The following is a 16,646-nucleotide window of genomic DNA, read 5'->3' on the forward strand; positions in this document are numbered from 1 at the left end:
ACACACTGACATACGGAGTTTCCTCGCTTTTGCCAACAGTTTCTTGAAATCTTTTAAATCTAATGTCTACCTCCAGACTTAATTTGCATTTTCTAAGTTAAAGATCTTTTCATATTAAAGATTTGCATGTTTATCAGTTAATATCTTACATGATTTTTTTTAATTGCTTTTCTCTATTGACCTGGATATGTTGCAATGCTGCTTTCCATACTCCCTTTTATCTTGTCTTGGAAGTTGGGTTTTTCTTGCTTTTTTAATCCTATCTTTTTTTTTTTTTTAATTTTTTTTTTTTTTTTGACAGGCAGAGTTGTCAGTGAGAGAGAGAGACAGAGGGAAAGGTCTTCCTTTGCCGTTGGTTCACCCTCTAATGGCCGCCGCGGTAGCGCACTGCGGCCGGCGCACCGCGCTGTTCCGATGGCAGGAGCCAGGTGCTTCTCCTGGTCTCCCATGGGGTGCAGAGCCCAAACACTTGGGCCATCCTCCACTGCACTCCCTGGCCACAGCAGAGAGCTGGCCTGGAAGAGGGGCAACCGGGACAGGATCGGTGCCCTGACCGGGACTAGAACCCGGTGTGCCGGCGCCGCAAGGCGGAGGATTAGCCTGTTGAGCCACGGCGCCGGCCTTTTCTTGCTTTTTTAAAAAGATTTGAGGGGCCGGCGGCGCTGGTTCGAATCCTGGCTGCTCCACTTCCTACCCAGCTCTCTGCTATGGCCTGGGAAAGCAGTGGAAAATGGCCCAAGTCCTTGGGCCCCTGCACCCACATGGGAGACCCGGAAGAAGCTCCTTGCTCCTAGATTCGGATTGGTGTAGCTCCAGCCGTTGCAGCCATCTGGGGAGTGAACCATCGGATGGAAGACCTCTCTCTCTCTCTCTGCCTCTCCTTCTCTCTCTGTTTAACTCTTTCAAGTAAAATAAATAAAGCTTAAAAAAAAAAAAAAACCTCATTTGAAAGGTAGAGTAATAGAGAGATCTCCCATCCACTGGTTCACTCCCCAAATGACCTCAACTGGCCAAGCCAAATTCAGGACCCTGGAACCCCATATGGCTCTCCCACGTGGGTATTAGGGACCCAAGTACTTGGGCCACGTTCGCTGCTTTTTGAGGAGTATTTGTAGGGAGCTGGATTGGAAGCAGAACAGCTGGGATTCCAACTCGCCCTCTGCTACGGGATGCCACCATCACAGGCAGCAGTTTAATGTGCCGCACCACATCCATCTCTTGGCTTACAAGTTTTTGTTGGCCTGGCAAACACTTGCTGTCACCAAGTGTACCACTTCCTTTATAGTTTGGGCTTGGTCACACTCAGGTCTTCCCTATTTCAACTACTTTTAAAAACCTCTAAGAAGTTTTAGTAGTTAACAGTTTCATCTTTGTTTTCCAATTTAAATCACGTTCATTTGATAGAAGATAAAAGCTGTACGGCGGCTGCTGGGCTCCGGCTGCGGCGCGGCGGCGGCGGCGGCGGCGGGCGCGAGGAGGCTGCAGGCCCGGCTCTCACGGCTGCGCTCGGTGCATCAAGGATCTGTCTTCCAGAATGTGGCGACTCTTGGCCCCTCTCTGCTGCCTGCTGGCACTGACCAGCGCCTGGAGCAACTCCCATCTGCACCCGCTGTCGGATGAGCTGGTCAACTTCATCAACAAGCAGAACACGACGTGGCAGGCCGGGCACAACTTCTTCAACGTGGAGGTGAGCTACCTCAAGAAGCTGTGCGGCACCTTCCTGGGAGGGCCCAAGCTGCCCCGCAGAGTTGAGTTCGCTGATGACATAAAACTGCCTGAGAGCTTCGACGCGCGGGAACAGTGGCCAAACTGTCCAACCATCAAGGAGATCAGAGACCAGGGGTCCTGTGGCTCTTGCTGGGCTTTCGGGGCCGTGGAAGCCATCTCCGACCGGATCTGCATCCACACCAACGGGCACGTGAACGTGGAGGTGTCGGCGGAGGACATGCTCACCTGCTGCGGCGGCCAGTGTGGGGACGGCTGTAATGGCGGCTACCCCTCTGGAGCTTGGAACTTCTGGACCAAAAAAGGCCTCGTGTCCGGGGGCCTCTATGACTCCCACGTGGGCTGCAAACCCTACTCCATCCCTCCATGTGAGCACCACGTCAACGGCTCCCGGCCTGCATGCACGGGGGAGGGAGACACGCCCAGGTGCAGCAAGACCTGCGAGCCCGGCTACAGCCCGTCCTACAAGGAGGACAAGCACTTCGGCTACAGTTCCTACAGCGTCTCCAGCGATGAGAACGAGATCAAGGCGGAGATCTACAAAAACGGCCCGGTGGAGGGCACCTTCACCGTGTACTCTGACTTCCTGATGTACAAGTCAGGAGTGTACCAGCACACGACTGGCGACATCATGGGAGGCCACGCCATCCGCATCCTAGGCTGGGGCGAGGAGAACGGCGTCCCCTACTGGCTGGTGGCCAACTCGTGGAACACTGACTGGGGTGACAAAGGCTTCTTTAAAATCCTCAGAGGACAGGATCACTGTGGAATCGAATCCGAAGTTGTGGCCGGAATCCCACGCACTGACCAGTACTGGCGACAGATCTAACCCGCTGTGGGTTGGCCCCCTCCCCTGCCGTGGGGGAGGCGCCCCTAAATGTATCCGGTGGGCTGGGGAGGAGATGAGATGGGGTTGGGGTAGGTAGGAATGGCTTTCCACACAGGAGGTTTTAGACAGGGCCTGAAGGACTGGACTGGGCCACGCTTGCGTCCGCCGCCAGAGCTGTCTTCCGAGGAGACGCATCCATGGCTGCCCCCTCCAAGCCTGCTCAGCGGACGCTGGTCAGGAGGTAACAGGCCGCGCCGGCCACTGCTGTGAGCGCAGGAGGCTCCTCCTCCACTAGGCACCTGCTGCTCCTGCCCCAGCTGCTCCCACCGCACCCACCACTCCTCTCTCTGGAACCTCCAAGAGCAGGACAGACCCGTCGGCGTGGACGGCAGGTGTTCCGAGGCATTGGCGAGTGGCGTTCCTGCTGACGCCGCCAGCAAGTTGCCTTCTAGACCTGCACCAGGTTCCGAGGAGGGATGGCGGCAACTCTCCGGAAGACGCCACCTCCCCCCAGGGCCCCTGCACCTGCCAAGCTTCGCAGTGTCGCAAACCCTCTCCGGTCTTGTCCTCGGCATGGTTCCTTTCTAATAGAAGTTTTATTTTTTGCATCCTTGAGCTGATCACGTGAACGAACAGGTCTAATAGTTGGAAGAGCGGCACTCCTTTTCCAGATTGTCTCCCAATGGCGCGGTGTGAAACAAAACCTGGTGGTGTGGATTTGCTGACTGTCTCCTGACACGGCAGCTGGCAGGACTAGTGTGGGAGAAACCAGCTTTTGCTGTTTTCTAGAAATCACTGCTTCACCCTGTCCATTTAATGAGGAATGACTGTGCCAATAAAAGGTTTCTCCTTCCAAAAAAAAAAAAAAGATAAAAACTGTATTTTACCCATTTGGTTATCCATTACGCCAGTATCACTTGGGCAATGATCTTTCCTCATAAATTTCAAGTGCCATATGTATACTGTATAAAATCTCTAATGTGTTAGGGCACTTACCTGGACACTCTACGGTAACACACTGGTATCACCTATTGTACCTTAGAAGGACAGCAGGTAGTGGCTTGAGTAGTTGGGTTGTTGCCGCCCACAGGGAAGACCTGCACTGAGTCAGGGCGCCTGGATCAGCCCCAGCATCCCAGGAGCTTGGGGAATGAACCGCTTGATGGGAACTCTTTCTCTCAAATAAACTTTAATTTTTAAATCCATGTAGCTTTTTCATATGTATTTTCCATGAAAGTACCCTTCTCTCTAAGTTATTGGTTCCTGTTTAATGCTGTACCAAATCATCTGCCTGAAACTGCTTGTTTCAATTTTCTTCCGACATTTGCTATAAAGGATGTTTTTACTTTACAAGTAAGAAATATACCCAAGGAGATTAATTACCATATTAGACAATTTTAGTATGTCCACATAATGGGACATAATATTTAGCAATTAAGATGAACTAGAGTCGGCGCTGTGGCATAGCTGGTACAGCTGCTGCCTGCAGTGCTGGCATCCCATATGGGTGCCAGTTCGAGACTTGGCTGCTCCACTTTTGAGCCAGCTCTCTGCTATGACCTGGGAAAGCAGAAGATGGCCCAAGTTCTTGGGCCCCTGCACCTGCACAGGAGAACTGGAGGAAGCTCCTGGCTCCTGGCTTTAGACTGGTGCAGCCCTGCCACTGCGGCCAATTGGGGAGTGAACTGTGGATAGAAGACCTCTCTGCCTCTCCTTCTCTCTGTGCAACTCTTTCAAATAAATAAACCCTTTTTTTTTTTTTTTTTTTTTTTTGGACAGGCAGAGTGGATAGTGAGAGAGAGACAGAGAGAAAGGTCTTCCTTTTTGTCGTTGGTTCACCCTCCAATGGCCGCTGCGGCCAGCGCTTCTCCTGGTCTCCCATGCGGGTGCAGGGCCCAAGGACTTGGGCCATCCTCCACTGCCTTCCCGGGCCATAGCAGAGAGCTGGCCTGGAACAGGGGCAACCTGAATAGAATCCGGCACCCCAACTGGGACTAGAACCCAGTGTGCCGGCGCCGCTAGGTGGAAGATTAGCCTGTTAAGCCCAGGCGCCGGCCAAATAAATAAATCTTAAAAAAAAAAAAAAAAAAAAAGATGGAACTAAACATGTGTCAAAACAGATTACAGGCTGGTGCTGCGGCTCAATAGGCTAATCCTCTGCCTTGCGGCGCCGGCACACCAGGTTCTAGTCCCGGTCGGGGCACCGGATTCTGTCCCGGTTGCCCCTCTTCCAGGCCAGCTCTCTGCTGTGGCCAGGGAGTGCAGTGGAGGATGGCCCAAGTGCTTGGGCCCTGCACCCGCATGGGAGACCAGAAGCACCTGGCTCCTGCCTTTGGATCAGCGCGGTGCGCCAGCCCCAGTGCGCCTACCGCGGCGGCCATTGGAGGGTGAACCAATGGCAAAAGGAAGACCTTTCTCTCTGTCTCTCTCACTATCCACTCTGCCTGTCAAAAAATAAACATTACAAAACTGAAGGACAATGGAAAGCTACGGAAGTATACCTATGTGATAACTTTTTTCACAAACACAAAATACATTTCATTATTCTAATGGGCTGAGTTTGTTAGTTTCTCTTGTAATAAAGGTTTATCGATTGCTAATATGTAGTGAAATGGTAAAAACATGGATAGGATGTCAACCACTTTCAGAATAGTGGTTCTTTCTGAAGAGTAGACAGGGAATTATACACAGCAAAGTGCATAGAGAGGGCAAAACGCTGGTTGCGGGCAACATGGACACAGTGAAACATCTGCAATCTGGTTGCATATGCAGTTGTTCCTAACAAAAACCTCATGCTTAAGAAACTCATTTTTATCTCAAAACAATCGATTTGGACCAGGAAAAAGGAAAAAGCCAAAGGATTTTGCCAAGTTCCTAAAATGTAGAAACTACCTCAAATGTCTGCTTCCTACCATTAGCATGTAATATGTAATGAGTTATTTCTCCTTATGTTCAACTGTATTCTCAAAATTCTAAAATGGGTACACATTCAGTTAAAAAAATTAGATTTTGCCTAAATAGGATGTTTTGTTTTGCTTTGTTTTGACTTTTTTGAAAGGCAGAGCTTTTACAGAGGGAGGGAGAGGTCTCCCATTTGCTGTTTCACTCCCCAAATGGTCAAAAGGTCTAGGGCTGGGCCAGGCCAAAGCTGAGAGCTAGGAGCTTCTTCCAGGTCTTCCACGTGGGTGCAGGTGTCCCAGCACTTAGGCCATCCTCTACTAAATTCCCAGACACATACACAGGGAGCTGGATCTTAAGTAGAGCAGCCAGGATTTGAACAGATGCCCACATTGGTTCATTTGTAAAGAAACAATAAGGAGCAGGCATTGTGGTGGCAAAGGAGGTCAAGTCACTGCCTGTGGTGCCAGTACCCCATATATGAGCACCTGTTCCAGTCCTAGCTGTTCCACTTTTCATCCAGCTCCCTGCTAATAGGCCTGGAAAAACAGCAAATGATGACCCAAGTACTTGGACCCCTGCCCCTCACGTAGGAAACCTGGATGGATTTCCAAGCTCCTGATTCACCTGGCCCAGCCTTGGCTGTTGTAGCTATTTGGGGAATGACTAGTGGACAGAATCTCACAGCATTCAGGATACACATACAGGATATTGTGTGCAATCCTGAGGGGACCACAGGTGCTTAGCCCTAACCACACTTGAGAAATAGAAACTGCGTAAGAAAGCTTTTAACATTTATTTATTTTTTATTATTTATTTATTTATTTTTTTGACAGGCAGAGTTGTCAGTGAGAGAGAGAGAGAGACAGAGGGAAAGGTCTTCCTTTTGCCGTTGGTTCACCCTCCAATGGCCGCCGCGGTTGGCGCGCTGCGGCCGGCGCACAGCGCTGATCTGATGGCAGGAGCCATGTGCTTCTCCTGGTCTCCCATGGGGTGCAGGGCCCAAGCACTTGGGCCATCCTCCACTGTACTCCTGGGCCACAGCAGAGAGCTGGCCTGGAAGAGGGGCAACCGGGACAGGATCGGTGCCCTGACCGGGACTAGAACCCGGTGTGCCGGCGCCGCAAGGCGGAGGATTAGCCTAGTGAGCCACAACGCCGGCCAGCTTTTAACATTTTTGAAACAGATATTTAAGTAGAGGGCTTTTGCTAACCTTGGGAAATAAAAAGCTAAATGGGGAAGCAGGCAGAAATTTAACAATGTAAAAGAAAAATAAAACTTTAGGCATCCTACGGAAGACTTGACCCACAGTACTCAGCCAATGAGGAACTGGAGGAGGGACTTACACAGTAGGAATAAATACTTAAGATTCCTTGCACCAGCTGTGCCTACTGACCACTGTCCTTGAAAGGCTGTGAATGAAGCCTGGGTTTTTGCTGACTTCATGGGTTTGAGTCCATCCTCTGGTGGTTTGGTCACCTCTGGTGGGTTTATTTCTCACACTGGTACTTGATGTGGGTGGTAGAAGACTTATATGTAGGCTCATCACGGAAGCAAGTTCTTTCCCTGATTTTTTTTTTTTTACATTTCAGTATTTCTACTTCCAATTTTTGGTAATCATTGTTTCAGCTCAAAGAAAATTTCTGTACTTCAGTTGCTCAGTTTGCATTAATTTCATAGATAAATTGTAACAAGGTCTCAGTCTTCACTCATGTTGACCAGTTAAGTTACAGAGGGCAAAGTGGTTAAAGTTGTTAATGAAACAACAGATATCATTAAAGCTACAATTATCTTTCACCTAGTGTGTTCTAATTCTACAGAAGTGATGTCATTAGCCTCTGAAATAAATTTCATATTATAATAAACAGGCAATACACCATCCAAGTACAATTTTTTAATAAAGGTAATTACAAAAGATGGAAAATCAGCTCAGAAAGGCCAATTACTTCTTTAATAGATCAGCTTTTTGACATAATAACTCACATCAATTTTAAATACTATCACATAAAGCATGGTGGAGAAAAGAAATTTTGCTTCATAATTAGAAAAACTCACAATAAAACTTGCCAAGAAAAACAAAAACAAAAAAAGCAATTTTGAAAATAAATACAGTCCATGCCAAAGTAGTATAAAATGAAGCCAGAAGTCCTCAAAAAGAAAACATTTTTCTTCCCCAGTATTTTTTCTTTTTAAATGGTTTCTTGAAATTGATGACTTTCAAATTCAAGGGTTGCTGAGCTGTTCTGATTTGGCTCTGTTAAAAGAGGCAAGGTGAATATTAAAAACAGAACACTCTTGGTTTGAATGCACTGACCAATAATTCTGATTCAGGTCCTGTAGGTTCATGCCAAAAAATACACTCATTGATAAAGCTTTAGATGTTTTGAGACTAACCACTTCCATAATCTCTCTAGTTGTTTTACAATCTATTTCAAGCTATCTTGCAAAGTTAGCAGAAATTATGTGTGACCACATATCTACATGCTTTCTGGCAGTAAAATCCTGAATTTTATTTTCATTCAAAACTTGTTTTATATTGGCTCAATGTTTCTTAAATTTATATATTGCATAACACTAAAATACAGAAATAAGAGCACCATGAGCGCACATTTAAAAGAAAGAGTTTCAAACTGATTTATTATTTAATTACAATATGCAGTAACTCTAGTCTTTGCAGTTTTTAAAAGCAAGCTACTTAAATAACAGATGAGTAGTGAACCAATGACATAAAAACCAATGGGTAAGATGGCACAGGTCTCATGCATTAAGAGAGACTGAAATTTAGAATATCTACACAATGTTCTCAGATTTAGTTAAGTACTTCCCAGTACAGATACCAATAAAGACACACACCCCAAGTAAATATATTTTTTAATATATAAAAATTATGGACAAGGAATATCACTTACCCTTTGGTATCTGTTTTTTCACTACTGCTATCCTTGGATTTATCTTCTTCCTTAACATCTAGAAACAAAGATTTGGAAAAGATCAAAATCTATTTTGAAATATAATTCAGTATGTAAGTTTTATTTCAGGTATTATACTAAATGGTAGATGTTTAAGCTTTAACCTAACAGTCACTGCCCTTTTTGAGCCTTCAGTTCTGTGGGATCACAGCCAGGACAGGGACATCAAAGGAAAATGCAGCATGGTGACAGGTGAGGAACGACTACCACAGAAGTGACATCGGAAGCTGTCCTGAAGAATGAATGTAGATTTGGTAGGTAAAAAGGGAGAGAAACATCTTGAATGGAGGAAGAAAACAAACTCCAAAGTTTTAAGGACTCTGAGCTAAGAAGAAAATTGGCAGGATGGAAGGAGAAACCCTATTGTGGCTAGAGCACTGTGAGAAATGGGGAGTAGATGACACAACCAGAGGCTGCTGCCACCTTTAGATTTTTTCTTTCTTTTTTAAGATTTGCTTATTTTTGTATTTGAAAGGCATAGAGAGAGGTAGAGATATCTTCCACCTGTTGCTAGTTTGCTCCCCAAATTCCCACAACAGCTAGGGATGGGCCAGGCCACAGACAGGTACCAGGAACTCTCTCACGTGGGTGGCAGGGATCATCACCTGACAGTCATCTGGGGTCATCCTATGCAACTCAACAGGAAGCTAGATAAGCTACAGAGCAGTCAGAAGTCAGATCTGGCACTCAGACACAGCATGCAGGCATCTCAAGCAGCAGCTTAACCCACTGCGGCAGTGTCTGCCTCATACCTTTATTTTCTAATCCTCACTAAATAAATACTGAAAAGTTCAAAACTTTTTAACAGAAGTTAACACTACAATCTGAAAACTGCAAAAGCAAATTGTTTTTAAAATTTTTTAAAGTTTTTCTTTAAATAAGCGAACAAACTAAAGTTGTAAGGCAAAAGCCTAAGAGGGGACAGCAAAATATCAATATTCTTAAGTATTCTACAATCATTGCAAGGCTCTAGTCCTATAATATGAACACCCATGTTGACAATGTGGATTTTATGACATTTGTTGTGATTTTTGGTTTAATTCTGGCTATGCAAACTCAAAGTGCCAAAACGGGATGGGGGAGGGAAACATGAAAAAAGAAATGGCTCTATGGCCTCGACCCACAGGTTTTTCCTAAAAGTTTTTTTTTTTTTCCTATAGGCTGAGAAATTTTAAGAATCACCAAGCCTGATGACCAAAGAACAGAACTAGAAGTATCAGCTTTGATATGGATTCCTAACACTCTAGAGAAGAGAAAGAGGCAGTTTACTCCCAAAATTTCAATGGTACAGACATGGAAAAAAGATGTTTGACTACTACTCTCTCTGCTTCAGGTTTTCATATCAAAACAGGTCAACTAAATCTTTTGCTCGTCACTGTTACTTGCATGAAGAAGCATACCAAGTGCTGAAAACAGGTATTTAAGGTGCTGTATTCCCTAGCCAGCTAGCATGGAGACATATAAAATACAGACAAACGATCACAGATTCTGGTGGCAAATTCAATTGCCTAGAGCTGACAATCTTCAAAGACAGAAAGGTAATAGAAAGCAGTATATTTTTAATCTTTTCTGAGAGCTTTGTGTTTTCCTCAATTTCTGAACAAAGTCTATTATCTGGCCTTATTAAAAATGATAAATAATATAAATGATAATATAAAGATTGATTTCATCTACATAAACTTTAGGTAGTTAAAAATTATCTTAGAATTTCAGTTCTCTCGTAGACTACAAACAGATTTATAACTTACCCTCTCTCTTAACTCTATCAGAGTGCACGTAAACTATTTAAGCCTTTATCATCAAGAGAATATAATAGGGTTTCCTATATTATAAAATCAAATGTGAGTAGTAACTTGCAAAGATTTCAATCAAAGATATTTAAAAGCCAAACTTTATATGGAGGAAAAAATGGCATTTACCTAGCACACACACCTCTCTGTAATACTTGCAGTAGATGACTTCAGGAAATTTTTATATTTCAATGTAGCTCTCAATTTTAAAAAAATTTTAAATCAGAACACATTCACCAAAAAAATAAACCTGACCTGCTTTTTTGTCCTCTGTTTCTTTCTTGTCTTCTTCAATTCTAGCTTTCTTTGCTCCTTTTTTATGATCTGATACATTTCTACGACCTCCTTCTCCTTCATCTTCAGAATCTGAGAATTCTTCATCACAAGCTATCCGCTTGTCTGATGCTCGAACTGTTAACATAAGATTTTAACAAGCTTTGAGGAAAAGTCACAAGCTTTAAAATCTTTACAGCACACTCATGCAAATGTACTCATCAGTTACCACATTTGAAAGTACAGGATAACAGATGCTTAATAATTTTAAGATTGGAACAAAATGAATAGTTTGCTCTAATACCGAAAACTTAGCTGTGGTTTATAAAACAGTTAAAAAGACATTTGGGGATGAGAAACATTTAGGGATCTTTTTTTTAAAAAAGTAAAAGTTTGGAGGAAAAAAAGTATGCTTCTCTTATAGCAGGTGGGAATAACATCTTTATACCTAAAAGGTGGACTTTTACTTCAGAGTTCTGAGGAAAAGGAGATAAAATAAAAAATAGTACCATAAATGTGAAATACAATCTCTGTACCATTATGATATAAATCTATAATCATATTAAGTGTAATCAAAGACTATAAAATCAAACAGCAAGTGCTTACTATTTTATGCATTCTAATGAGCAAATGGCATGTTTTCCCAATTTATTCCTGAATATACATAAGTGGATACTTTTTGGAAATTTTATATCTTACACATATAGTCGTTTAAACTGAAACTGTACACTCAAATCAGACTATGAAGCACCACAAAGAAAAATATGCATAAGGTTAAAAATGGCAAAAGCAGGGGTCGGCACTGTGGCACAGAGGGTTAACGCCCTGGCCTGAAGCACCACCATCCCATATGGGTGCTGGTTCTAGTCCCAGCTGCTCCACTTCTCATCCAGCTCTCTGCTATGGCCTGGGAAAGCAGTGGAAGATGGCCTAAGTCCTTGGGCCCCCGCACCCACATGGGAGACCCGGAAGAAGCTCCTGGCTCCTAGCTTCAGATCGGCGCAGTTCCAGCCGTTGTGGCCAATTGGGGAGTGAACCATCGGATGGAAGACCTCTCTTTTTCTCTCTGCCTCTCCTCTCTCTGTGTAACTCTGACTTTCAAATGAATAAATAAATCTCTAAAAAAAAAAATGGAAAAAGCAAAAATAACATGGTACTCTTTAAACATTACCCATAGTAAAATTTTGGGGCCATTAAAACTTGTAAGTTGAAGTGTTTATTTTAATAAACCAGCAAAATCTAACAGAATACAAATCAAGGCATTAACTTACTAGAAATTCTCTTATCTGGGTCTTCTCCATCTTCATCTCCACTATCTTCATGGACAGCATCTTCAGGAATAGCTTGCATTTGGACACCAGGTGCATGAGGTAACATTCGCAAATTTTCAAATAAACGCTGTCTAAATTATACAAGCAAAGTTATTAGACAAAATTCAATTTCACTGAAGTTCCTCTTATATGAAAAATCAAGCAAAAATTTTCATATTTTATCTAGTTAACCTATGAATTAAAATAATACTTACTGAGTCCCGATAGTTTACATATATTCACTGCATCTTTACAATTTAAAAGGGCAATACTATCTTATTCCCCATTTCAATGATGAGGAATCCTAAGCACAAAGTCAAATAACCTTGTCAAATGCCATACAGCATTTGAAGGTACCTCAAAACACTGGTAAAATGGGATCGAGACAGAAATTTATTCTGGCAGAAATTTTTTTGAAATCCGTATGTAATTTTCATGATCTTTTTTTGGAAGAGTCTTGCCATGCATGGATTTCGAAATTTTTTAGACTAAATAAATTTGTATTTTGATTTCACTTGCCATGAACGTTCTGCAACATCCTCGATATCTCTGTATAAAGCTTGGATCTATTTTCCTTAACAATGAAACTCTCCCTAAGGCACTATGAAGATGAGTTCAAACAAGTCAATGATTTCTTACTTTATCTTTTCCATGTACTCTGGAGTGTTCTGGTTTGTCATGTTTGAAGGGCTAATATGCAGTTTGAAGTCTGGTCCAAAATACTCAAAGTAATCATTATATGGCAACTCTATCAAAAACAATGAGATAAACGTGCATATTAAAACCATGGTACCCACAGAAATCCATGCACAAAATCAAATAAGACATTTCCAAAGAAAAGCTTCAAAAATAAGCATGAAGTGAATGATCTCTTAAGTCACACAGTTGTAGAATGTTCTTAATCATTCACCTACCCATTTCGGTATACTGACAGTCCATACAATCAAGCTACCAGAAGAAGAACACTTACCATTGGGTATCTCACAATCCAGAGCAACTGCAGTCTCATATGTCCAACATCGAGCAACATTCCGGATTGTGTAACCACCTCCCCCAAGCATCAGTAACGGTAAGTTAAAAGTTTTTACAACTTCCACACATTTAGCATGACCTATGACAAAGAAGATTTGGGTAACAGAAAATCTACATACTGTATCAGTTTGAAAAGTAAAATTCAAAGATAATTCAAGCAAATGCTTACTCTAACAAAATAGGTTTCCTAAATATTTTAAAAACAAAGAATAAAAATCCAAGAAATTTTTAGTCTAAAACTTTTCATCTGTTATGTCATATTCTAGTAAACATCTGATAAAAAAGCCAAACATGTAACTATTAAGATTAAAATATAAATACAGGAAGATGTTCATGTAAGGTTACATTGGAGAAAAAAAAATCAGATTACAAGGAAACACTATATACAACCCCCATTTTCCCCAATCAGCATTATGTAGAACAATTATAGAAGACTATACAACAAAGTTTAAGGCTAGGTTATCTTTGGGTAATTGTATTCTGGATAATTTTTCTTAACTTTTCTAAGATTATAAATCTAACATAAAACCACATACTTACTCTGGATAAATTTCACAACTCAGTAATCATTTATAAATTACTAGTAACTTCCTGGACTACTTATATACATAATATAATCTTTAAAGAAAGAACAACTCCCTCAATTATAAGAGAAATTCATGTATGTCCAAGAATATCTGAAAAAAAATCGAAGTACCAAGAAAAAACTAACCACCCCAAACCAAATAATATTCATTTCCAATTCTGAGTTAATTTTATAAAGATCAATTATCTCTTCTCTTCATGTATTTGTATTCTTGTAAGCATTTCCATTATCAGTAATGACATTATATGACTCACAACCCAATTGTTATTACTGCTACTAAATATGCATTTCTTTTTTTTTTTTTGACAGGCAGTTAGACAGTGAGAGAGAGAGACAGAGAGAAAGGTCTTCCTTTTTCCATTGGTTCACCCCCTAAGTGGCTGCTACAGCCGGCGTGTTGCAGCCAGCGCGCTGCGCCAATCCAAAGCCAGGAGTCAGGTGCTTCCTCCTGGTTTCCCATGCGGGTGCAGGGCCCAAGGACCTGGGCCATCCTCCACTGCACTCCCAGGCCACAGCAGAGAGCCGGACTGGAAGAGGAGCAACCGGGATAGAATCCGGCGCCCCAACCGGGACTAGAACCCGGTGTGCCGGCGCCGCAAGGCGGAGGATTAGCCTGTTAAGCCACGGCACTGGCCCACATGAGTATTTTTTAAGACAAAGTAAAATATAAAAAAACTAACTTGCATATTTCCAAGTAAGTTGCTGACTCACAAACACAATCCTCAAACCTAACAAAAATAAGTAAGGAGATTTCTGAAAGGCTAAAATCGATAAAAATGAAGAATGGAATAGAACACATCAGGAACATAACTGAAGATACAAAGGAAATGGATAAGAGGTAGCTAACTTTAGCAGACTTGAAAAATCCAAATAGAAGCTAGCAGTAGAGAAACTCAGAACTCAAGTTCACTAAGCAGATTGTAACCTCCCTTATATGCTTTTTATAACTGAAATTCTATCAATGAGTAGAAATACAATGTAGATTAAGAGTAAAATACTGCAGTTTGTGATTATAAAAGCTATTACTTTTTAAATACAAAGATACTAAAGATTTTCAGAGTTAAACTGGAAATCCAATAGTTCACACATACTTTAATAAGAGTTTCTTAGTTATATCATGTTAGGAAACGCTTATCTATTTTGAGGCAACAGATTGAACTTAATGTGTTCAACAACATGAAACTGCTTTTTGACTACTGTTGACCTACCAAGGAAAGGAACAATTAGTTTAGTATGGTTCAGCCTAATACAAAGCAGAAGAGATCATAATTCTAATGCTGGCTGGTTTAGTAGCAATCATAAACTTTTTTTTAATTTATTTGAAAGGCAGAGAGAGAGATAAGACAGAGATCTTCCTCACACTGGTTCACTCCTCCAATGTCCATAAAAACCAGGGCTGGGCCAGACTGAAGTCTGGAGCCTGGAGTCAATCCAGGTATCCCACATGGGTAGCAGGAACCCAACTACTTGAGCTATTTATTCATTGTCATCTGCTGCCTCCCAGAATACACATTAACAGGAAGCTGGAATTCAAAGATGATGTGGGGCCAGTGCCGCGGCTCACTCGGCTAATCCTCCACCTGCGGCGCCGGCACCCCTGGTTCTAGTCCTGGTTGGGGCGCCGGATTCTGTCCTGGTTGTTCCTCTTCCATTCCAGCTCTCTGCTGTGGCCCGGGAAGGCAGTGGAGGATGGCCCAAGTGCTTGGGCCCTGCACTGGTATGGGAGACCAGGAGGGAGTACCTGGCTCCTGGCTTCGGAATAGCACAACGCGCTGGCCGTAGCGACCATCTGGGTGGTAAACCAATGGAAGGAAGACCTTTCTCTATCTGTCTCTCACTGTCTAACTCTGCCTGTCAAAAAAAAAGACGATCTGGGACTCAAACCAAGGCACTCCAACACAGGATGCCAGGTGTCCCAAGCAGTTACTTTCCCACTGTACCAAAGATTTACTGTAAAGGCCGGCGCCGCGGCTCAATAGGCTAATCCTCCGCCTTGCGGCGCCGGCACACCAGGTTCTAGTCCCGGTCGGGGCACCGATCCTGTCCCGGTTGCCCCTCTTCCAGGCCAGCTCTCTGCTGTGGCCAGGGAGTGCAGTGGAGGATGGCCCAAGTGCTTGGGCCCTGCACCCCATGGGAGACCAGGAGAAGCACCTGGCTCCTGCCATCGGATCAGCGCGGTGCGCCGGCCGCAGCGCGCCAACCGCGGCGGCCATTGGAGGGTGAACCAACAGCAAAAAGGAAGACCTTTCTCTCTGTCTCTCTCTCTCACTGTCCACTCTGCCTGTCAAAAAAAAAAAAAAAAAAAAAAAGATTTACTGTAAAACAGCTTTTAGTTCTATGTGAGAATTCTTCACATCTTATCAGATAATGCAAAGCAGACATCAACCTACTACCTAAAGTTCACACAGGAAAAACTCCAAAATCATAAAAAATTATTATCCATGATAAATCACTTCTGATACACATATGAATTTTTAATAATCTATTAAATAAAATTTCAGATTCTTATGTCCAAAAATTTCATTCCAGAATGGTGACATTCTCTGGCGCAGACTTCTATGACATGTTGATTTCAACTCCTGATCAAAATATCAGAATTTGGTGCAATATTCCTAAATCTTCCACATCTTTTCTCAGGAAGCTACTGAGAATGAGCTCCACTAGAATGTGAGAAAAAAATTAAGTGGAAGACAGAGGACACAGCTGTCAGAGGGATGTAACACACCAGAGAAGAAAAAAGATGTCATCACATGTCTATAAGATACTTAGATCAACCAGGCACAGGTTAGAAGGCTGTTCTTCAAGAAGGCAATTCCGGGACTGGCATTGTAGCACAGCATGTAAAGCTACTGCCTACAATGGCAGCATTCCATATGGGCACTGGTTCATGTCTCAGTTGCTCCACTTCCCATCCAGCTCCCTACTAATGTCCTGGGAAAAGCAGTGGAAGATGGCCCCAGTACTTGGGCCCTTCTACCCATATGGGAAACCTGGAGGGAGCTCCTGGTTTTGACTTGGCCCAGCCCTAGCCATTACAGCCATTTGGAGGGTGAACCAGTAGATGAAGATCTCGCTCACTTTCTTTCAAAAATTAAAAAAAGATGAAACTGACAGAATACTTGAGGGACTGAACATAGTGAGATAAGAGATACTGAGGCTTAGTAATGAGCAAAGAGAAAACTAAGTAAATGAAAAACTTAGAAGAAAAAAATTTCACAGGAAAGAACAATTGCA

The 16,646-nt window shown here is 43.0% G+C and overlaps 2 protein-coding genes across 2 annotated transcripts in view; one reads left to right on the forward strand and one right to left on the reverse strand.

Moving 5' to 3' along the window:
• The first annotated feature begins 1,443 nt into the window (after positions 1–1,443).
• LOC133756131 (cathepsin B-like) lies at positions 1,444–3,413 on the forward strand. The gene has a single exon (XM_062186638.1). It carries the CDS (start codon positions 1,535–1,537, stop codon positions 2,552–2,554), a length of 1,020 nt encoding a protein of 339 aa, XP_062042622.1. The 5' UTR covers positions 1,444–1,534; the 3' UTR covers positions 2,555–3,413.
• Positions 3,414–7,331: 3,918 nt separating this feature from the next.
• Positions 7,332–16,646, reverse strand: part of HDAC2 (histone deacetylase 2) — a 32,114-nt gene continuing 22,799 nt past the window's right edge. The window contains exons 9-14 of the mRNA XM_062186640.1: positions 12,765–12,905; positions 12,434–12,542; positions 11,756–11,886; positions 10,467–10,622; positions 8,362–8,419; positions 7,332–7,706 (exon numbers count right to left, since the gene is read on the reverse strand). Of these exons, the coding sequence (XP_062042624.1) occupies positions 7,676–7,706; positions 8,362–8,419; positions 10,467–10,622; positions 11,756–11,886; positions 12,434–12,542; positions 12,765–12,905 (626 nt within the window). The 3' untranslated portion in view covers positions 7,332–7,675. The remainder of the gene's footprint in view (positions 7,707–8,361; positions 8,420–10,466; positions 10,623–11,755; positions 11,887–12,433; positions 12,543–12,764; positions 12,906–16,646) is intronic.

Source organism: Lepus europaeus, chromosome 3 (genome assembly GCF_033115175.1).
Source record: "Lepus europaeus isolate LE1 chromosome 3, mLepTim1.pri, whole genome shotgun sequence".
Lineage (NCBI taxonomy): Eukaryota > Metazoa > Chordata > Mammalia > Lagomorpha > Leporidae > Lepus > Lepus europaeus.

Coding starts and splice junctions, on each gene's coding strand:
- LOC133756131 (XM_062186638.1), top strand. CDS start 1,535: ATGTGGCGACTCTTGGCCCCTCTCTGCTGCCTGCTGGCACTGACCAGC.